The sequence below is a fragment of the Coregonus lavaretus genome (genome assembly GCF_964263955.1).
Source record: "Coregonus lavaretus genome assembly, contig: HAP1_SCAFFOLD_594, whole genome shotgun sequence".
NCBI lineage: Eukaryota > Metazoa > Chordata > Actinopteri > Salmoniformes > Salmonidae > Coregonus > Coregonus lavaretus.
This window is the reverse complement of record NW_028157751.1, coordinates 139,901-164,190: the sequence shown is the minus strand read 5'-3', so window position 1 is coordinate 164,190 and position 24,290 is coordinate 139,901. Positions and strand designations below refer to the sequence as shown.

General features: G+C 46.1%; 1 protein-coding gene across 1 annotated transcript in view; it reads left to right on the top strand.

Moving 5' to 3' along the window:
* Positions 1-23,962, top strand: part of LOC311124969 (NLR family CARD domain-containing protein 3-like) — a gene marked incomplete at its 3' end in the record, with an annotated part of 30,846 nt that extends 6,884 nt beyond the window's left edge. Inside the window, exons 4-11 of the mRNA XM_084199060.1 lie at positions 8,567-8,683; positions 8,965-9,049; positions 9,179-9,407; positions 9,796-11,587; positions 11,851-12,024; positions 19,789-19,962; positions 22,394-22,440; positions 23,439-23,962. Of these exons, the coding sequence (XP_084055186.1) occupies positions 8,567-8,683; positions 8,965-9,049; positions 9,179-9,407; positions 9,796-11,587; positions 11,851-12,024; positions 19,789-19,962; positions 22,394-22,440; positions 23,439-23,962 (3,142 nt within the window). The remainder of the gene's footprint in view (positions 1-8,566; positions 8,684-8,964; positions 9,050-9,178; positions 9,408-9,795; positions 11,588-11,850; positions 12,025-19,788; positions 19,963-22,393; positions 22,441-23,438) is intronic.
* Between the last annotated feature and the right edge of the window lie 328 nt (positions 23,963-24,290).

The window sequence follows — 24,290 nt, the reverse complement described above, 5'->3', positions numbered from 1 at the left end:
CTAGGTGGGACACTTATGAATAAAGAAGCTTCATGCATAGCTTTAATTTATACCCATAAGAGTAGGACTAAAATGGCTTCATTCTCAGCACTTATACGACACTTTTTCTACTCTGAGAAGCTTTTTGGATATGAGACCACATCTCAAAATATTGTTTTAGAAAACGAATAATGTTTGTTTTACATAATAAAAAATGAATATTACTAATGTAAGCCACTGTAAAGTCTGGGTTTAGTTTATTGTGTTGCTCTGCTCATGTGTGCGTTCTGGAACTGTCCGCGTCCCCGTACAGAACTTGTACGGTTTGTCCAGATACGCTGAGGTGATCTTGGGGAATAACGACGGAGTTCGTTACAGTGTTGAGACACCGAAGTTTATTGTTCAATTTTATTTTTTGCATAATGGTCAGTGACAGTATGAGTGTAGCCAGATCCTTTTCACTCGCTATTCTTGTTTAATTGTGTGGTTCACCGGATTCGTCATCATCCTCGATGGACAGACGAACGACCTGCTAGCTAGCCAAGCTAGTCGGTACAGCTAGCTAAGCTAGCTACTCTACCAGCAGCATCCTAGTTATCCTAGCTACCACTACATCATCACCGGCTGCTTGCATTTCTTGTGGACCGATGGAGCTCCCTGGTTGTTTCTTCCACCTGTTAAATACTGTGGAGGGCTTCTCCCTCTCTCGTTGACGGATGCTGGCCTACGCTCCCTCTGTCCGGTTCTCCTCTCTTCACTAGATGGACGGTAACATTAGTGTTTAACCCCTCTGTGTCCAAGGACTGAACTTTTGAATATTATTTTCGGGGCGCCTCAAGTGACATTTTTTACAACGTTTATTTCTGATAAAATTAGTTAATTGCATCCGCCATGGAGCCCAGTTTCATAATATTACCTTCTGTCCCTGGTTATGAAGTAATCTCGAAACAACAAGCCTTATGTTTGGGCATTTTTCACACACCGACTCGCCTTCATCAACAAGGTTACGGCTACTTGGTGAGCGCTAACCCTGTAGGTTTACCTCAGGTAACTGATTATTAACAAGGTTATGGCTACTTGGTGAGCGTTAACCCTGTAGGTTTACCTCAGGTAACTTATTATTACCAAGGTTGCGGCTACTTGGTGAGCGTTAACCCTGTAGGTTTACCTCAGGTAACTTATTATTAACAAGGTCACGGCTACTTGGTGAGTGTTAACCCTGTAGGTTTACCTCAGGTAACTTATGTCACAAGCTGGGCTTGAACTCAGGTCTCAGATGTGGAGAGTAGGGTGTTCTACCCCTTAGCCACAGAGGAGGTATAGTAGGACCCAAACGAAACACCCAAGGCAATACTCCAGGCAAAGTAGGTTTAATGTAAAAAAGGTATTTCTTTGCACTTCAAAAATAATCCAACAAAAGTTCTTCTCAGAAAGAGGTATACTAACAGAGGTACAGTAAACGAAACAGGAGGACAAAACAAAATAACTCCACGAGGGGAGAAAAACAAAAATAAAGATAACTTAGAAAAGCTTACTCGGAAAGACTCTGTGGGACACAGCAGGAGACACATAGCCAGGACTCAAAAACCAAGTGAGGAACAAGGGGAAAAAACACAGCTAAAATACTCTAGGGGAAACAAGGCACAGGTGACCTGGATAAAGCTAATAAGGACACACGAGGAAGAACTAAGGCAGAGGGGAACACAGATGACCTCTAGAGGCCCGGAGACAAACAGGAGGCAGGAAGCTGACAGGACCCCCTCCTCTAGGAACGACTCCTGACGTTCCTTCCAGAACACCCTGGCCTCAGGGTGCGAAACTCTCGGATCAAACCTGGGTCCAGGATGTCCTTGGCTGGAACCCAGGAGCGCTCCTCTGGCCCGTAGCCCTCCCAGTCCACCAGATACTGCAGAGAGTTCTGGACCCTCCGGGAGTCCAGTATCCGGCGCACTGTGTAGGCTGGCTGGCCGTCAATGATCCTGGGAGGTGGCGGGGGTCTGCGTGGGGGGGCAAAGGGAGAAGACAAGACAGGTTTTAGTAGTGAAACATGGAAAGTGGGGTTAATTCTAAGGGAGCGAGGGAGAACCAAACGATAAGAAACAGGGTTAACTCTTCTTGCTATGCGGAAAGGGCCGATGTACTTCTGAGAAAGCTTCTTGGATTCGACCCGGAGGGGCAGGTTCTTGGTGGCCAACCAAACTCTCTGACCAGCTCGGAAACTAGGGGCCGTCCGGCGGCGGCGATTAGCCTGACTTTGGTATCTCTGGGAGGTCCGAAGGAGGGTACGCCTGGCCTTCTTCCAGGTCCGCCTACAGCGTTGGACAAAGCGCTGGGCCGAGGGAACACCAACTTGCGCCTCTTCCTCTGGAAATAATGGAGGGGTGTATCCGAACTGGCATTCGAAGGGGGACAATCCGGTGGCTGAGGACTGGAGGGTGTTGTGGGCATATTCAGCCCAAATGATATAGGTGGCCCAAGACGTGGGATTACTGGCCGCCATACACCGCAGGGTGGTCTCCAGATCCTGATTAATCCGTTCCGTTTGGCCATTAGACTCTGGATGGAACCCAGACGATAGGCTGGCTGTGGCCCCAATAAGCCTGCAGAAGGCCCCCCAAAACCGGGACGAGAATTGGGGACCTCGGTCGGAGACAACGTCCAGGGGAATTCCAAATATCCGGAAGACATGGTTCATGAGGAGCTCAGCAGTCTCCTTGGCCGAGGGCAGCTTGGGCAGGGGAATAAACCAGGCAGCCTTAGAGAACCGGTCAACAACCACTAGGATGACTGTGTTGCCCTGGGATGGAGGAAGTCCCGTAACAAAATCCAGAGAAAGGTGTGACCATGGCCTGCGAGGAACAGGTAAGGGATGGAGCAGTCCCTGGGGTCGCTGACGTGTCGACTTTCCCTGGTTGCACACAGGGCAGGCCCCAACATAGACCTGCACGTCCTTCTTGATGGACGGCCACCAAAACCGCCGCTGGAGGAATTCCAGTGTGCGAGCACTACCCGGATGGCATGTCAAGGGCGACTCATGACCCCACTGCAAGACGCGGGCCCGAACAGAGAGAGGAACGTACAGGCGTCCGGCAGGACCACCGCCTGGATCGGGCTCATGGACAAGGGCCTCTCGTACCCCTCTGTGACAGGACGGCTCCCACCCCCACCTCTGAGGCGTCCACCTCCACCACGAAAGGTCTTTCTGGGTCAGGGATCACCAGAATCGGAGCAGAAGTGAAGCGGCGCTTGAGATCCTCGAAGGCCCCTGCTGCTTCCGGACCCCAGTGAATCTTGGTCCCTCCTCCCTTGGTAAGCGTCGTCAAGGGAGCTACCACAGAGCTGAAATTCTTAATGAACTTCCGATAGAAGTTAGAAAAGCCAATGAACCGTTGAACCTCCTTGACCGTGGCAGGTGTGGGCCAACTGTGGACCGCTTTGACCTTCTTGGGATCCATCTCTAGGTGGCCGGGAGTGACAATAAACCCGAGAAACTGAGTCTGGGAAACATGAAATTCACACTTCTCAGGTTTAACGTAGAGGTGATTGTCAAGGAGCCTCTGGAGAACCCTGCTAACATGCCCCTCATGCTCCTTCAGTGACCTCGAGAAGATGAGGATATCGTCCAGGTACACGAAGACGAACAGATTAAGCATATCCCGGAGAACATCATTAATCAGGGCTTGGAATACTGCGGGGGCATTGGTGAGCCCGAACGGCATCACCCGATATTCATAGTGCCCCGTGGGCGTGTTGAAGGCCGTCTTCCATTCGTCTCCTGGCCGGATCCGCACGAGATGGTAAGCATTGCGGAGATCCAGTTTAGTAAAAATGGAAGCCCCTTGAAGCCGCTCAAAAGCGGTGGCCATGAGAGGAAGGGGGTATCGATTCCGAACCGTGATCTTGTTGAGTCCCCGGTAATCAATACAAGGCCTAAGACCCCCGTCTTTCTTTTCAACAAAAAAGAAGCCCGCCCCAGCCGGGGAAGTAGAGGCACAGATGAGGCCGGCTGCCAAGGACTCCTTAATGTAGGTGTCCATAGCTGAGTGCTCGGGGGAGGATAAGGAAAAGATCCGACCTCTAGGAGGGCAGCAACCCGGGAGTAGATCAATGGCACAGTCATACGTGCGGTGAGGCGGTAAGGAAGTAGCCCGGGACTTGCTGAACACTGCCTTGAACCGATGGTAAACACTGGGGACTCGGGAGACGTCAACAGACTCTTGAAACTGGGTACTAGGGGCTGAGGGACTCTGAAGCATGCAGGTGAGTTGGCAAGTGGGACCCCAGCTTAGAATGGTGCCAGTAGGCCAGTCGATCTGGGGATTATGTCTGCATAGCCAAGGGTGACCCAGGATAATAGGATACTCGGGGGAGTCAATGAGATAGAAGGTCTCCTCCTGCTGGTGTTGAGAGATGGTAAGTCGCAGGGACTGAGTCGCCTCTGTAACCTTTCCTGGTTCCAGAGGTCTGCCATCTAAGGCTGTAACTGCCTGGGGTTGAGGAAGTAGTTGGGTAGGGATCTTAAGTTCCTTAGCCAAGGTTAAATCCAGGAAATCACCTGCGGCACCGGAATCAATCATAGCCTGGACCCGATGCTGGTGGCCCTTCCAGGACAGAGTGGCTGGGATAGCTAAGACAGCGTTAGTAGGAGGAGCTCTAATTTTCCCCATCACAGCCCTCCTGTAGCTAGGCGGGGACAGGCGTTTCCCGAAAGCTCGGGGCAAGTGGAGCGGAAGTGGCCGGCAACCCCGCAGTAGAGGCACCGACGCTCCCTCATGCGACGTTCCCTTTCGTTGGGAGAAAGCCTGGAACGGCCTAACTGCATGTTCTCCGGGGAATCCTGGAGCAGTTCAGGAGCCGGGGAAGCTCTGAATGACGGAGCCCAAACAGGAGAAACAGAGCTGCTCAGAGGAACTTGGGACTGAGACCCCTGGCGGCGAGCCGTTCTCCGCTCTCTTAGACGATTGTCCAGGCGGATGGCCAAGGCGATGAGGGACTCGAGATCCCCAGCGGGTTCTCGGGTGGCTAACTCATCTTGAAGGGGCTCAGATAACCCTCCCTGAAAACAGACCCTCAGCGCTTCATCATTCCATCCGCTCCTTGCTGCTATGGTCCGGAATTCAATGGCAAAATCTGCCGTGCTCTGGGGACCCTGACGGAGAGACAGTAGGCGCTTGGAAGCTTCCCGCCCACTGACAGGATGATCGAACACCCGCTTGAACTCTTCTACAAATGCAGCGTAGGAGTCACAACAGGCCTCCTGGGACTGCCACACCGCAGAGGCCCAGGAGAGCGCCTTGTCTGAAAGAAGGGTAATGATGTAGGCAATCTTGGAACGGTCGGTGGGAAAACTTGAGGGTTGGAGCTCGAAGGTGAGGGAGCATTGGGTGAGGAAACCCTGGCAAGAGCTTGGATCCCCAGAAAAGGGCTTGGGAGGTGGTAGTCGGGGCTCCGCCGATGGAGAAGGCCTGTCGTCACTGGGGGGTGACCTGGAGTAAGGGGAAGGACCAGGGGGGCGTTCAAAGAGCTGGCGGAGGGAACTCATCATATCGGCCAGGAGTTGAGAATGACTAGCCATCAGCTCTTCCTGTCGACTGAGAACGGCTTCATGGCGCTGGAAAGATGCCTCATGTCGAGCGATCACCGCCAACAGGTCCTTGGAACTGAGTGTTTCTGGGTCCATGATTGACTTGGTTTTTCTGTCACAAGCTGGGCTTGAACTCAGGTCTCAGATGTGGAGAGTAGGGTGTTCTACCCCTTAGCCACAGAGGAGGTATAGTAGGACCCAAACGAAACACCCAAGGCAATACTCCAGGCAAAGTAGGTTTAATGTAAAAAAGGTATTTCTTTGCACTTCAAAAATAATCCAACAAAAGTTCTTCTCAGAAAGAGGTATACTAACAGAGGTACAGTAAACGAAACAGGAGGACAAAACAAAATAACTCCACGAGGGGAGAAAAACTAAAATAAAGATAACTTAGAAAAGCTTACTCGGAAAGACTCTGTGGGACACAGCAGGAGACACATAGCCAGGACTCAAAAACCAAGTGAGGAACAAGGGGAAAAAACACAGCTAAAATACTCTAGGGGAAACAAGGCACAGGTGACCTGGATAAAACTAATAAGGACACACGAGGAAGAACTAAGGCAGAGGGGAACACAGATGACCTCTAGAGGCCCGGAGACAAACAGGAGGCAGGAAGCTGACAACTTATTATTACCAAAGTTACGGCTACTTGGTGAGTGTTAACCCTGTAGGTTTACCTCAGGTAACTTATTATTAACAAGGTCACGGCTACTTGGTGAGTGTTAACCCTGTAGGTTTACCTCAGGTAACTTATTATTACCAAGGTTACGGCTACTTGGTGAGCGTTAACCCTGTAGGTTTACCTCAGGTAACTTATTATTAACAAGGTCACGGCTACTTGGTGAGTGTTAACCCTGTAGGTTTACCTCAAGTAATTTACTATTAACAAGGTTACGCCTAATTATGGCTCACAGTTCACCTGTGTACACCTTGTGGTAACCCATAGCGCTAGCGATGGCTGGCGAAAAGCCATGAAACGTTAAACAGTTTCTGTTCATTGTTTTCAGAAAAAGGTGTACAACCTAAACAAAACGCATGTCCTTGTCCTCTTTTTCAAGAGGTGGCCGATTTAAACAGCCAGAATACATTTTTAAATTAAGAAATAACCATTTTTTTGACGACTTGTTGTTTCTATATGGCTGCTGGGTAATTTGATATGCATCGAAATCTTTATTAGTAGGCATCAAAATTGAGCGAATGCTGCACAGGTTCACAGAGTTGCAAACCAAATGGATATAATGGGGTGATTGTTGTCTAATCGGGAGGGCTTGCTCATTGATTTGTGGATCTGATGCAGTTGCTACCTCAGATTATGAGCCTAGCAAGTGTCATGAATGAGTTATGTAGTAACCACAGACGGCCACAGGGAGGCACAGGAGAGCTATAAACCAATACTGTTTTTTGCCATAAAAACCCTAAACCTAACAATCAATCAAATGTATTGATGAAGCCCTTTTTACACCAACAGAAACTCTTACCCTACGTATTACCTTTTTCAGCCTTAAGGGTAGGGTAGCCTAGAACACTTTTAGAAACTATTTTAGTAAAAATATTATGTTAGTAAATACAATTATAGTATTAAATAGCATTTTGATAATTTTGTTAATCAAAACCTGTTTACGCATTTTGCTTTTTTTGTTGTTATTAGTTATTTATGATATTTATTATTGCAAGGCAGAACGCTTGATAAACAAATGTGGTTTGAACTGGGTGACCTACTCACCTCTATGTGAAAGTCCAGAAAATGGCATCGGATAGGTGGGGCAGGTTTGAGACTGATCTGAGGAATTAACAAGAAAGATACACTTTATTCTCAGCTGCCTCACCAATGTCTGTACTTGAATTAATAACTTTGATTTGCTAAATATTTCCAATAGATGGAAGCATATGATCACAAAGCATCAGTTATAGGCTACAAGCAGCAATATGATTAACATAAAATAGCATGCAACCAAAGACTATATGTCCCATGATTTTCTAAGATGGTCACTCATTACTTTAGTTAGCTATATATCTCGTATTAGGCCTGTGATGCTTTTGGAAGAGCAATTAAATAGTGACTATAGCAGGTGTTGAACCCCTGGTAAATAATCACTAGTCAGATGCTTTAACCTCAACCCTAGTATTCATGTATTATAAAAAATTATCTTAAAATCTGATATTGGGAGTAAACAACCTCGGAATAGAAAAGACAAGAGTGCATCTTCCAGCCCGCCAATAAATTACATCATGCAAATGTACCTCAACATGCCCCTCGCTTGCGCTAGAAGGCAGAGTACTCGCTGCCGCTGACGGCACAAGCTTTTTATCGGGGCTGAGTTGGCTACTTGTTCGAGAAGGCAGAGTGCTCGCTGCTGGTTGATGAAATCTGACAATGAATGTACTAGGAAAATAAATGTTTCTCGACCAGAGGTGACTCAAGTAATGTTAATTGATTGGGTCTAATGGTCAACTTGTGCTGAACTGCACATGTGCAGGCCGTCAAATCAAAGGCACTCCTTCGATATAAAGTTGTTTTTGACTAACATGAAAATGTGTCAGTTTGTTAAACTACTTAAGACAGAACATTTTCTAAATGAACAAATAAGGAAGTCATTTTTATCTCTCATTGACATCTCAAACCCCAAACCCTGGCCTGGTCTGCTTCATATGTATTCCCAGAATACATTTTCTACATCAGCAGTTGTCACAAAGTGCTTATAAAGAAACCCAGTCTAAAACCCCAAACAGAAAATGCAAAAAAAACATTTGTCTCTCTGAAATGAAGCCATTAAGTGATCGATTTTAAACAAACACATGTCTGTCATTGAACAACACCATGCCATGATTAGCTAGTGAGAAAACACAACCATTTATTTGATAATTTCTTTAAACAATAGAAGCTAATTTACGAACATTTCTGAAAATGGATATATAGCGTTTTGGAATGAAACTCTTGTTATGTTTCCCCATCTGAGCTCAGAGTAGATGAGAGACGTAATGTTTGTCTCTGTTGTGTTGAAGTCCAATCAAGCAGGAGAGACCAGCCTCCCCTGTACCCAGCTGTGTGTCCATGAAGAGTGACCGGTCTATGGCTCATCCTATAGAGTTTAGAGAAGGAGACTTTTCTAGTGAACAAAGGTAAGAAGAACTCATGGGTCATGGTCAGTGAGTTAAACAACACTGTCTCTAGTCATTTCTCCTCTCCCATTTTACAATTTATTTTTGTTGTTTTCATAATCCATAGGCTAATCCTTTTTTCCATTTTCATAGTCCTGAAACAATATTAAACTAACACAACATTCCCTTCCTGTGTGTGTGTGCGTGTGTGTGTGTGTGTGTGTGTGTGTGTGTGTGTGTGTGTGTGTGTGTGTGTGTGCACCCCCTGGATGAGGAGATATAATCTCTTGTTTTGTCCACAGAAACCAACAGGAGAGATCAGAGTCAGAGATTCTCAGTGGTCAGTCTTCCCAGAGTCATCAAACAGACCTGGCCTCCATATTCAGTGTATGTGGTCCTGTTATGTACATTTGTTTTTGTTTACCTCAAGTAAAGTTGATCTGTCAATCATTAATTAATGTGTTAATGATAAAGCATTTCTTCTCTTGCTTAACTTATTTACTTGATTTATTTCAGTTGCTTGAAGAGAATATTATGACATTTGTGAAGAAGGAGCTGAAGATGTTCAAGAGGATTCTTAGTCCAGAACTCCCAGAAGGCTTTGAGAGTCAGAAGCAGGATAAGGAAGTGGTGGATGCTGAAGATGAGAAGCAGGAGAGCAGTGCCAGAGAGGGGGCTCTGAAGATCACACTGCACGTCCTGAGGAAAATGAACCAGAAGGAGCTTGCTGACACACTGGAGAAAAGTAAGAGCTGTCTGCCTCATGTTGAATGCTGTTTTATAACAAACATTTAAAAGCTGTAGCTAAAGTACAGCTAAAGTAGGTGTGTAACTCAATGATATTGTAGCAGCCTTAACACAACACCTAGTGACCTCATCAAGTAGCAGCAGGGATATGTTGTGTTGATTAATTTAGACCAGAGAGAGAGATTTAATAATACCATCAATAATACCAATAATAATATAATCAGTCACACTAGTCTGTAATGCATTATGAAAACATATACACATTTATACAGTCAGTTAAGAGAATAGATTATTTTTATTTAAAACTTTGTAACAGTCATTATACAATACTGTAGGCATTAAAACAGATGTAATATTAATATCCTCTGTGTTATTTCTTCATTCAGATGAGCTTGCTGTGATTTGCCAACGTGAACTCAAATCTAATCTAAAGAAGAAGTTTCTATGTGTATTTGAGGGGATCGCTAAACAAGGAAACCCAACACTTCTCAATAATATCTACACAGAGCTCTACATCACAGAGGGTGGAACAGGAGAGGTCAATAATGAACATGAGCTGAGACAGATTGAGACAACAACCAGGAAACAAGCAAGACCAGAGACTGCAATCAAATGTAACGACATCTTCAAACCCTTAACTGGACAAGACAAACGTATCAGAACTGTGCTGACAAAGGGAGTCGCTGGCATTGGAAAAACAGTCTCTGTGCAGAAGTTCATTCTGGACTGGGCTGAAGGAAAAGCAAATCAGGATGTCCAATTTGTATTTTCATTCCCTTTTCGGGAGCTGAATTTGATGAAAAAGGAAAAACACACTTTGATTGAACTTCTCAATCACTTCTCAAAAGAAACCAAAGAATCAAGAATCTCCAACTACGACAAGTACAAAGTTCTGTTAATCTTTGATGGTCTGGATGAGTGCCGACTGCCCCTAGACTTCCAGAAGAACAAGATCTGTTGGGACGTCACAGAGTCAACCTCAGTGGATGTTCTGCTGACAAATCTCATCAAGGGAAATCTGCTTCCCTCTGCTCTCCTCTGGATAACTACCCGACCTGCAGCAGCCAATAAGATCCCTTCAGGGTGTGTTGACCAGGTGACAGAGGTACGAGGGTTCAATGACCCACAGAAGGAGGAGTACTTCAGGAAGAGATTCAGTGATGAGGACCTGGCCAGCAGAATCATCTCACACATAAAGACATCAAGGAGCCTCCACATCATGTGCCACATTCCAGTCTTCTGTTGGATTTCTGCAACAGTCCTTGAACACATGCTGAAACATAAGAGAGAAGAGATGCCCAAGACTCTGACTGAGATGTACTCACACCTTGTGGTGTTTCATACCAAACAGAAGAATGAAAAGTATCTTGGGAAAGAAGAGACAGGTCCACACTGGAATAAAGAGAGCATTCTGTCACTGGGAAAACTGGCTTTTCAACAGCTTGTGAATGGCAATCTGATTTTCTATGAAGAAGACCTGAAAGAGGCTGGCATTGATGTCAATGAAGCCTCAGTGTACTCAGGATTGTGCACACAACTCTTTAAAGAGGAATGTGTGCTGAACCAGGACAAGGTGTACTGCTTCGTGCATCTGAGCATTCAGGAGTTTCTGGCTGCTGTATATGTGTTCCTCTCATTCATCAACAACAATGACAATCTAATGGCCAAACCTCAATCAACGTCCAGGAACTTTTTTGTGAGGATCAGACACAAGCGTAAAGTTACCTTATACAAGAGTGCTGTGGATGAAGCCTTACAAAGTGAGACAGGAAACCTGGACCTGTTCCTCCGCTTCCTTCTGGGCCTCTCACTGGAGTCCAATCAGAAGCACTTACGAGGTCTACTGACAAAGACAAGAAGCAGCTCACAGAGCCATGAAGAAACAGTCAAGTACATCAAGGAGAAGATCAGGGAGAATCCCTCTCCAGAGAGGTGCATCAATCTGTTCCACTGTCTGAATGAACTGAATGACCATTCTCTAGTGGAGGAGATCCAAATCTACCTGAGATCAGGAAGTCTCTCAGAAGAAGAACTGTCACCTGCACAGTGGTCAGCGCTGGTCTTTGTGTTGCTGACTTCAGAAAATGAGCTGGATGTGTTTGACCTGAAGAAATACTCCAGATCAGAGGAAGGTCTTCTGAGGCTGCTGCCAGTGGTCAAAGCCTCCAGAGCCGCTCTGTGAGTACATAAAATGACATTTAAGTACTAATCATCAGGAAGAAATATTCAGTTTAGAGAAATATATGTATTATTGAAAAACATATTGAATCAATGCATTGATGTTCACATTAGTATAACAATATGACCGTACCATTGTAGGAGACGGAAGATGAATCTATATGTTGTTTAAGAGAATAAACCAAATGCATCTGCCATTGTCCTTCTACACTACTGGTTAAATTAACAGTGTGTTTGTGAAATCATGATGATCTCTTTGTCAGGCTGTCAGGCTGTGGAGTCACAGAGGAAGGCTGTGTTTTTCTGGTCTCAGCTCTGAAGTCAAACCCCTCACACATGAGAGAGCTGGACCTGAGTAACAATGACCTGAAGGATTCAGGAGTGAAGCTGCTCTCTGCTGGACTGGGGAATCCCCACTGTAAACTGGAGACTCTGAGGTCAGTATTCATGTAGTTGGTCAACAAGTGATAACTGTTCACCAGATCCACATGTGTTTACGATGCACACACATTCCACACCATATGTGTTTGGACAGTGAAGCTTACAGTTTTAAATTTGGTGCTATGCTCCAGCATTTTGGATTTGAGATAGAATGTTTCATATTAGGCAACAGTACAGAATGTCACCTTTTCTTTGAGGTTTTTCATACATATCTGTTTTACTGTTTAGATACGAAAGCACTTTATGTATCTAGTTCTCCCATTTGAAAAAGTCGTAATAATTTTGACAAATTCACTTACAGTGAGGGAAAAAAGTATTTGATCCCCTTCTAATTTTGTACGTTTGCCCACTGACAAAGAAATGATCAGTCTATAATTTTAATGGTAGGTTTATTTGAACAGTGAGAGACAGAATAACAACAAAAAAATCCAGAAAAACGCATGTGAAAAATGTTATAAATTGATTTGCATTTTAATGAGGGAAATAAGTATTTGACACCCTCTCAATCAGAAAGATTTCTGGCTCCCAGGTGTCTTTTATACAGGTAACGAGCTGAGATTAGGAGCACACTCTTAAAGGGAGTGCTCCTAATCTCAGCTTGTTACCTGTATAAAAGACACCTGTCCACAGAAGCAATCAATCAATCAGATTCCAAACTCTCCACCATGGCCAAGACCAAAGAGCTCTCCAAGGATGTCAGGGACAAGATTGTAGACCTACACAAGGCTGGAATGGGCTACAAGACCATCGCCAAGCAGCTTGGTGAGAAGGTGACAACAGTTGGTGCGATTATTCGCAAATGGAAGAAACACAAAATAAATGTCAATCTCCCTCAGGCTGGGGCTCCATGCAAGATCTCACCTCGTGGAGTTGCAATGATCATGAGAACGGTGAGGAATCAGCCCATAACTACACGGGAGGATCTTGTCAATGATCTCAAGGCAGCTGGGGCCATAGTCACCAAGAAAACAATTGGTAACACGCTACGCCGTGAAGGACTGAAATCCTGTAGCGCCCGCAAGGTCCCCCTGCTCAAGAAAGCACATATACAGGCCAGTCTGAAGTTTGCCTATGAACATCTGAATGATTCAGGGGAGAACTGGGTGAAAGTGTTGTGGTCAGATGAGACCAAAATCGAGCTCTTTGGCATCAACTCAACTCGCCGTGTTTGGAGGAGGAGGAATGCTGCCTATGACAGGAGGTATGCTACCTCTAGCAGGAGGTAAGCTTGGCTTCTTTTATGGCGCTGAGTAAAGCTTAACCCATGTATTTGATTGTAGGTAGGTAGTTGTAGTAAGTATTGTAGGTTAGTTTATTTAGGCAGTTATTTAGCGAGTTATTGTAGGTTTCTGTAGGTAACTATTGTAGGTAACTATTGTTTACGGCGGAGCACGAGGCTAGCTAGCTAGCGGGTAACTACTGGTAACGTTTAGCAACGGTGGATAGCTGTTTCCAATGTTATTCATGCTTAAGAGTACCTGTAATTAAGCCAGCTAACTACCTACCATTTCAGCCGTTTTTCTAACTTCATTATCTGAGGCATCAGCGTTAGGTAGTTAGTAGCTACTGTACTTAATTACACCTACTGATTGCAGAAGACAAATATCAGCCGGCGTCGGGTAAGTTTGGCTTTGTACATAGCTTGGGCTTTGTCGAGTAAGGCTTAATTATGTATTTAGAACGTAGTTGGTTATTGTAGGTAGGCATTGCGGGCTGTTGTGGATAGTTATTGTAGGTTAGCATTATATTCGGCTATGCCGGGAGTAGCACGAAGCTAGCCAGCTAGCTAGCCGTGTCTCAAACAAAGTCAAAACAGTAGCCATTGCTAGCTAGCCAACACGACTAGCTAACTGTACTGCAGCAGCTAAATACAATATATTTGTGCTAGCTAGCCAACGTTTAATTATTGCTGCGTTATTATAGGAACTAGACACAGACACGAATTATCTGTTTAGTGTGTTAACACACTATTGGTCGTTTGTTGTTACCAAGTATTGGTACTAAACTGTGTGTTATTGGATGCTAGCATGCTTGTTGGCTATAGCGTCATAGCTAGGCATCGTGGGCTGTTGTGGGTAGCTATTGTGGGTAGTTATTGTAGGTAGCACGTAGCTAGCTAGCCGTTTTTCCAAACAAAGTCAACACAGTAGCCATTGCTAGTTAGCCAACACGACCAGCCAACTGTACTGTAACTGCTAAATACAATATATTTGTGCTAGCTAGCCAACGTAATTCGTTAACACACAAATTGTCTGTTTAGTGTGTTAACACACTACTGGTAGTTTGTTGTAACCAAGTATTGGTGCTAAACTGTGTGTTATTGGATGCTAGCATGCTAGTCAGCCATGGTGCCATTGGTCCTAAACTGTGTGTTATTGGATGCTAGCATGCTAGTCAGCCATGGTGTCATACTTAGCTAGCTGAACAAAGCAAGTTGAGTCTATTCCTTGAAACATTGAACTGCTGTAGTTCACAACAATTCTAATTTCTAAAGTGGAAGTTGGGAGAGTTTTTATTCGGGTGGTTCAGTGAAACAATTATAGTTTCTGAGGTGTAAGTTTTGGCGAGGGAGGCCCTACTCTCTCCTTTCCCTGATGTTTAATTCATTTCATTCCGATCTCCTCTGCATTATTGTAGCCATTTGCTACAGCCTGTCAACTATGCCTCTGCCTATCCCTGTTCTCTCCTCTCCGCACAGGCCACACAAACGCCTCACACCGCGTGGCTGCTGCCTCTCTAACCTGGTGGTCCCTGCACGCACCCCACACCTGGAGTTCCAGGTCTCAGGCAGCCTCTGGAACTGCCGTTCTGCTGCCAACAAAGCTGACTTCATCCCAGCCTATGCTAACCTCCATTCCCTCGACTTCCTGGCGCTGACGGAAACATGGATTACCACTGAAAACACTGCTACTCCTACTGCTCTCTCCTCGTCTGACCATGTGTTCTCGCATACCCCGAGAGCATCTGGTCAGAGGGGTGGTGGCACAGGAATCCTCATCTCTCCCAAGTGGACATTCTCAATTTTTCCCCTAACCCATCTGTCTATCTCCTCATTTGAATTCCATGCTGTCACAGTCACTAGCCCATTTAAGCTTAATATCCTTGTCATCTATCGCCCTCCATGTTCCCTTGGAGAGTTCATCAATGAGCTTGACGCCTTGATAAGCTCCTTTCCTGAGGATGGCTCACCCCTCACAGTTTTGGGGGATTTCAACCTCCCTTCGTCTACATTTGACTCATTTCTCTCTGCCTCCTTCTTTCCACTCCTCTCCTCTTTTGACCTCACCCTCTCACCGCCCCCCCCTACTCACAAGGCAGGCAATACGCTTGACCTCATCTTTACTAGATGCTGCTCTTCTACTAATCTCACTGCAACTCCCCTCCATGTCTCCGACCACTACTTTGTGTCCTTTTCTCTCTCGCTCTCCTCCAACACTACTCACTCTGCCCCTACACAGATGGTAATGCGCCGCCGCAACCTTCGCTCTTTCTCTCCCACTACTCTCTCCTCTTCCATCCTATCATCTCTTCCCTCTGCTCAATCCTTCTCCCTCCAATCTCCTGATTCTGCCTCCTCAACCCTCCTCTCCTCCCTTTCTGCATCCTTTGACTCTCTGTGTCCCCTATCCTCCCAGCCGGCTCGGTCCTCCCCTCCAGCTCCGTGGCTTGATGACTCATTGCGAGCTCACAGAACAGAGCTCCGGGCAGCGGAGCGGAAATGGAAGAAAACTAAACTCCCTGCCGACCTGGCATCTTTTCACTCCCTCCTCTCTACATTTTCTTCATTTGTTTCTGCTGCTAAGGCCACTTTCTACCACTCTAAATTCCAAGCATCTGCCTCTAACCCTAGGAAGCTCTTTGCCACATTCTCCTCCCTGCTGAATCCTCCCCCCCCCCCTCCCCCCCTCCTCTCTCTCTGTGGATGACTTTGTCAACCACTTTGAAAAGAAGGTTGATGACATCCGATCCTCGTTTGTTAAGTCTAATGACACTGCTGGTCCTACTCACACTGCCCTACCCTATGCTTTGACTTCTTTCTCCCCTCTCTCTCCAGATAAAATCCTGCGACTTGTGACTGCAGGCCGCCCAACAACCTGCCCGCTTGACCCCATCCCCTCCTCTCTTCTCCAGACCATCTCCGGTGACCTTCTCCCCTACCTCACCTCGCTGATCAACTCATCCTTGACCGCTGGCTATGTCCCTTCCGTCTTCAAGAGAGCGAGAGTTGCACCCCTTCTCAAAAAACCAACACTCGATCCCACTGACGTCAACAACTACAGACCAGTATCCCTTCTTTCTTTTCTTTCCAAAACTATTGAGCGTGCCGTCTTTAGCCAACTCTCTTGCTATCTCTCTCAGAATGACCTTCTTGATCCAAACCAGTCAGGTTTCAGGACTGGTCATTCAACTGAGACTGCTCTTCTCTGTGTCACGGAGGCTCTCCGCACTGCTAAAGCTAACTCTCTCTCTTCTGCTCTTGTCCTTCTAGACCTGTCTGCTGCCTTTGATACTGTGAACCATCAGATCCTCCTCTCCACCCTCTCCGAGCTGGGCATCTCCGGCGCGGCTCACTCCTGGATTGCGTCCTACCTGACCGGTCGCTCCTACCAAGTGACGTGGCGAGAAGCTGTCTCCGCACCACGTGCTCTCACCACTGGTGTCCCCCAGGGCTCAGTTCTAGGCCCTCTCCTATTCTCCCTATACACCAAGTCACTTGGCTCTGTCATATCCTCACATGGCCTCTCCTATCATTGCTACGCTGACGATACATAACTAATCTTCTCCTTTCCCCCTTCTGATAACCAGGTGGCGAATCGCATCTCTGCATGTCTGGCAGACATATCAGTATGGATGACGGATCACCACCTCAAGCTGAACCCTGGCAAGACGGAGCTGCTCTTCCTCCCGGGGAAGGACTGCCCGTTCCATGATCTCGCCATCACGGTTGACAACTCCGTTGTGTCCTCCTCCCAGAGTGCGAAGAGCCTTGGCGTGACCCTGGACAACACCCTGTCGTTCTCCGCTAACATCAAGGCGGTGACCCGATCCTGCAGGTTCATGCTCTACAACATTCGGAGAGTACGACCCTGCCTTACACAGGAAGCGGCACAGGTCCTAATCCAGGCACTTGTCATCTCCCGTCTGGATTACTGCAACTCGCTGTTGGCTGGGCTCCCTGCCTGTGCCATTAAACCCCTACAACTCATCCAGAATGCCGCAGCCCGTCTGGTGTTCAACCTTCCCAAGTTCTCTCACGTCACCCCCCTCCTCCGCACACTCCACTGGCTTCCAGTTGAAGCTCGCATCCGTTACAAGACCATGGTGCTTGCCTATGGAGCAGTGAGGGGAACGGCACCTCCGTACCTTCAGGCTCTGATCAGTCCCTACACCCAAACGAGGGCATTGCGTTCATCCACCTCTGGCCTGCTGGCTCCCCTTCCTCTGCGGAAGCATAGCTCCCGCTCAGCCCAGTCAAAACTGTTCGCTGCTCTGGCACCCCAATGGTGGAACAAGCTCCCTCACGACGCCAGGACAGCGGAGTCACTCACCACCTTCCGGAGACATTTGAAACCCCACCTCTTTAAGGAATACCTGGGATAGGATAATGTAATCATTCTACCCCCCTTTACCCCAACCCACCCCCCCCAAAAAAAATAAAATAAATAAAATAAAATAAAATTGTAAAGTGGTTATCCCACTGGCTATAGGGTGAATGCACCAATTTGTAAGTCGCTCTGGATAAGAGCGTCTGCTAAATGGCGTAAATGTGCCCTTGAGCAAGGCACTTAACCCTAATTGCTCCTGTAAGTCGCTCTGGATAAGAGCGTCTGCTAAATGACTAAAATGTAAAATGTAAATGTATGACCCCAAGAACACCATCCCCACCGTCAAACATGGAGGTGGAAACATTATGCTTTGTGGGTGTTTTTCTGCTAAGGGGACAGGACAACTTCACCGCATCAAAGGGACGATGGACGGGGCCATGTACCGTCAAATCTTGGGTGAGAACCTCCTTCCCTCAGCCAGGGCATTGAAAATGGGTTGTGGATGGGTATTCCAGCATGACAATGACCCAAAACACACGGCCAAGGCAACAAAGGAGTGGCTCAAGAAGAAGCACATTAAGGTCCTGGAGTGGCCTAGCCAGTCTCCAGACCTTAATCCCATAGAAAATCTGTGGAGGGAGCTGAAGGTTCGAGTTGCCAAACGTCAGCCTCGAAACCTTAATGACTTGGAGAAGATCTGCAAAGAGGAGTAGGACAAAATCCCTCCTGAGATGTGTGCAAACCTGGTGGCCAACTACAAGAAACGTCTGACCTCTGTGATTGCCAACAAGGGTTTTGCCAACAAGTACTAAGTCATGTTTTGCAGAGGGGTCAAATACTTATTTCCCTCATTAAAATGCAAATCAATTCATAACATTTTTGACATGCGTTTTTCTGGATTTTTTTGTTGTTATTCTGTCTCTCACTGTTCAAATAAACCTACCAGTAAATTATAGACTGATCATGTCTTTGTCAGTGGGCAAACGTACAAAATCAGCAGGGGATCAAATACTTTTTTCCCTCACTCTATATTGTATTAAATTAGTCACAAGTTTAGTATTTGGTCCCATATTCCTTACCTGCAGTGATTACATCAAGCTTGTGATTCTACAAACTTGTTGAATGCATTTGCAGTTTGTCTTGGTTGTGTTTTGGATTATGTTTTTCCCAATTGAAACTGAATGGTGAATAATGTCCTGTCATTTTGGAGTCACTTCACTTGTATTGTCAGTAAGAATAGAAGATGTTTCTGAACACTTCTACAATCATGTGGATGCTACCATGATTATGAATAATCATGAATAAATCGTGAATAATGACGAATGAGAAAGTTACAGAGGAACAAGGATCATACCCCCTATGTTATTGGTAATGGTGAGAGGATAGCATGTTTTGTTGTAGCCTCTCTAACTTTCTCACTCATTATTATTCATGATTGATTTATGATTTGTATTAATCAAGGCATCATCAGGATTAATTTAGTAGTGTTTAGAAACATGTTATCTACTCACTTAGACAGAAAATTACTCCAGTCATCATCCACCATTCAGTTACTATCGGGCAAAACATAACCCAAAACACAACCAAAACAAACTGCAAATGCAACCAATGAGTTTGAGTCACAAGCTTGATGTAGTCATTGTGTTCAAGGAATATCAGACCAAATATTCAACTTTTGACTACTTTAATACACTATAAGTGAATTCGTCAGAATAATTATGACTTCTTCAAATAGGGGGACTAGATACATAAAGTGCTTTCATTTCTAAACGGTGCAACAGATATGTATTAAAATACCCTCAAATAAAAGGTGACATTATATACTGTCACCTCATATGAAACATTTGATCTGAAATCCAAAATGCTGGAGTATAGAGCCACATTTAAAATGTTAGCTTTACTGTGAAAATAGATATGGTGTGGACTGTATACTCAATATAATATAAATCTGATACCTCACTGTCTGTCTTTTGACTGATACTGCTTTTTAAACTGCTCTGGTCAGTCTACTCAAATATTTGTAATATGCATTTTTCTATCTACAAGCAATACTTTTGATAATTTGTCATTTCTAATAATGATACATTCATTTATGAATAGATATGGCAGGTTTCAGGACACTGATATATCTGAATATGTTGAAAAAATATACTGCCACTATTTTGACCACCAAAGAATAGCAGTGTGGTTTTAATATGATTTGACTCTTTGCAGGCTGTCAGGCTGTCTAGTCACAGAGGAAGGCTGTGCTTCTCTGGCCTCAGCTCTGAAGTCAAACCCCTCACACCTGAGAGAGCTGGACCTGAGCTACAATCACCCAGGAGACTCAGGAGTCAGACTGCTCTCTGCTGGACTGGAGGATCCACACTGCAGACTGGAGAAACTCAAGTATGTAGAGGGTTTATGTCAATGTTCATATCAGACATGTTGGAGTTATCAGGCTAGTTAAGACAAACATTCTGACCAACACTTGGACTAAGTTATATAAAGACTGTTTGTGTGTGTGTGTGTGTGTGTGTGTGTGTCCAGTGTGTGTGTGTCCTTTGTGTGTATTTGTCCACACACACACACACACACACTGGACACACACACACACACACTGGACACACACACACACTGAACACACTCACACACTGAACACACATCACACACACTAACTGGACACACACACATGGGGCACACACACACACACTGGACACACACACACTGTAAAAACACACACTGGACACACACACACACACACAAAGGAAACACACACACACACACTGGACACACAAACACATACTGGACACACACACACAATGGACACACACATACACACGCACACATATACACACTGGACACACACACACACACACACACACACACACACACACACACACACACACACACACACACTCACTCACACTGGACACACACACACACACACACACACACACTGGACACATACACACAAAGGACACACACTCACACAAACACACTGGACACACACACACACACACTAACTGGACACATACACACAAAGGACACATACACACACACACACTGGACACACACACACACTGGAAAAACACCCACTGGACACACACACACACACACACTCACACTGGACACACACACACTGGACACACACACATTGGACACACAACCACACACACACACACTGGACACACACACACTGGACACACACACACACACACTGGACACACACACACACTCACACTCACACTGGACACACACACACAAACACTGGACACACACACACACACACTGGACACACACACACACACACTAACTGGACACACACACACACACTGGACACACACACACACACTGGACACACACACATTGGACACACACAAACACAAACCCACACATACTGGACACACATACACACACACTGGACATACACACACAAACACTTGACAAACACACACTGGACACACACACACTGGACACATACACACTGGACACAGACACACACACAGGACACAAACACACACTGGACACACACATACACACACACATATACACACTGGACACACACACACTGGACACACACACACACACAGACACACAGGACACACACACTCACTACACTGGACACACACACACACTGGACACATACACACACACACACACACACACACACACAGACTGGACACACACACACACTGGACACACACACACACACACACACACACACTGGACACACACTGTACACACACACACTGGACACAAACACACACACACACACTGGACAAACACACACACACTGGACAAACACACACATACTGGACACACACACACACACACACACACACACACACACACACACACTGGACACACACACACTGGACACACACACACACACAGACACACTGGACACACACACACACACACACACTCACTCACACTGGACGGACACACACACACACACACACTGGACACATACACACACACACTGGACACACACACACACACACTGGACACTCTAACTGTATACACACACACACACACGCTGGGGACACACACACTGGACACACACACACACAAACACACACACTGGACACACACACTGGACACACACACACACTAGACACACACACACACACACAATGGACACACACACACACACACTCCCTGGACACACACACACTGGACACAAACACTGGACACACACACACAAACACACATACTGGACACACACACTGGACACACACACACACACACACACACACACACACTGGATACACATACACACACACTGGATACACACACACACACACTGAACACACACACACTAGACACACACACACACACACACACACACTGGACCCACACATACACACACACACACACTGGACACACACACACAGACACTGGACACACACATACACACACACACACACACACACACACACAAACACACTGGACACACAAACACACTGGACACACAAACACACTAGACACACACACTAGACACACACACACACACACACACACACTGGACACACACACTACACACACACACACACACACACACACACACACACACACACTGGACACACACACATTGGACACACACTGGACACACACACATTGGACACACACACACACACACACACTGGACACACACACACACACACTGGACACACACACACACTGGACACACACCCACACTGGACACACACAATCTGGACACACACACACTGGATACACACAAACACACACACACAAAGTTATATGCTGACTGTGTGTGTGTGTGAGTTCAGGTGTATCCCTCAATGACTGTCTGTTCTTCTGCTTACCGCTACAGTGTGGAACATGGTGGAGAGAACACAATGAAACCTGGACTTAGAAAATGTGAGTGTTGACTGCTGTGAAGAATATGACTAAGAATAAGTCTTAATTCAAGTGAAGTCAAAGACCACCATCATTACTTACTTGGTCATATTAAATATCAGCTGTAGTTCTACAGAAGCACAAATCAGGGACACCAAAGTTTACAAAGAGTTGCTTTGACAATGTGTGTGTCTGTGTGTGTGTGTGTGTGTGTTGCGTGTTCGTATTACTTTAGAAATGTGTGTGTGTGTGTGTGTGTGCGTTCATGCATGAAAGTGTGAGTGTGTATGTGTATCCAGTGTGTATGTGTGTGTTCAGGATGTGTGTGTGTGTGTGTTCAGTGTGTGTTCAGTGTGTGTGTGTGTTCAGGGTGTGTGTGTGTGTTCAGGGTGTGTGTGTGTGTGTTCAGGATGTGTGTGTGTGTGTTCAGGATATGTGTGTGTGTCCAGTGTGTGTTCAGGATGTGTGTGTGTGTGTGTGTGTGTGTGTGTGTGTGTGTGTGTGTGTGTTCTGTGTGTGTGTGTGTGTGTTCAGGATGTGAGTGTGTATCCAGTGTGTGTGAGTGTGTGTGTTCAGGATTTGTGTGTGTGTGTGTGTTCAGTGTGTGTGTGTGTGTGTGTGTTTGTGTGTGTGTTCAGGATGTGAGTGTGAGTGTGTATCCGGTGTGTGTGTGTGTGTGTGTGTTTGTTCAGGATGTGTGTGTGTGTGTGTTCAGTGTGTGTGTGTGTGTGTTTAGGATGTGAGTGTGTATCCGGTGTGTGTGTGTGTGTGTGTGTGTGTGTTCAGGATGTGTGTGTGTGTTCAGGATATGTGTGTGTGTCCAGTTTGTGTTCAGGATGTGTGTGTGTTCTGTGTGTGTGTGTGTGTGTGTGTGTTCAGGATGTGAGTGTGAGTATGTATCCAGTGTGTGTGTGTGTGTGTTCAGGATATGTGTGTGTGTTCAGTGTGTGTGTTCAGGATGTGTGTGTGTGTTCAGGATGATGATGATTTCTAATATTGTGTCTGGTTTCATCCATCAGATGTCTGTGATCTCACACTGGACCCAAACACAGTAAACAGATTCCTCTCTCTGTCTGAGGAGAACAGAAAGGTGACATGTAGGAGAGAGATGCAGCCGTATCCTGATCACCCAGAGAGATTTGAGTTCTGGAGACAGGTGCTGTGTAGAGAGGGTCTGACTGGGCGCTGTTACTGGGAGGTAGAGTGGAGTGGAGGGGTTGTTATAGGAGTGACATATAAAGGAATCAGCAGGAGAGGATGGGGTTATGACTGTAGGATTGGATCCAATGACAAGTCCTGGTGTCTGATCTGCTCTGACAAAAGTTACTCTGCCTGGCACAATAATAAGTCCACTACCATAGACGTCCCCTCCTCCAGCCCCCACAGAGTAGGAGTGTATCTGGACTGGCCAGCCGGCACTCTGTCCTTCTACAGAGTCTCCTCTGACACACTGTCCCACCTGAACACATTCCACTCCACATTCACTGAGCCCCTCTATCCAGGGTTTAGGGTTGATGATGTTGACTCCTCAGTGTCTCTGTAAATAATAACCATGGTAACACTGACAAACACACACACACACTGGACAGAACACACATACACACACACACACACACTGGCCACACACACACACACACCGGACACACACACACACATACACTGGACACACATACACACACACTAGACACACACACACACTGGACAAACACAAACACTGGACACACACACACACTGGACACACACACACACACACACACACACTGGACAAACACACACAAACACACACTCTGGACAAACACACACACACTGGACACAAACACACTGGACACAATCACACTGGACACAAACACACACACACACACACACACACC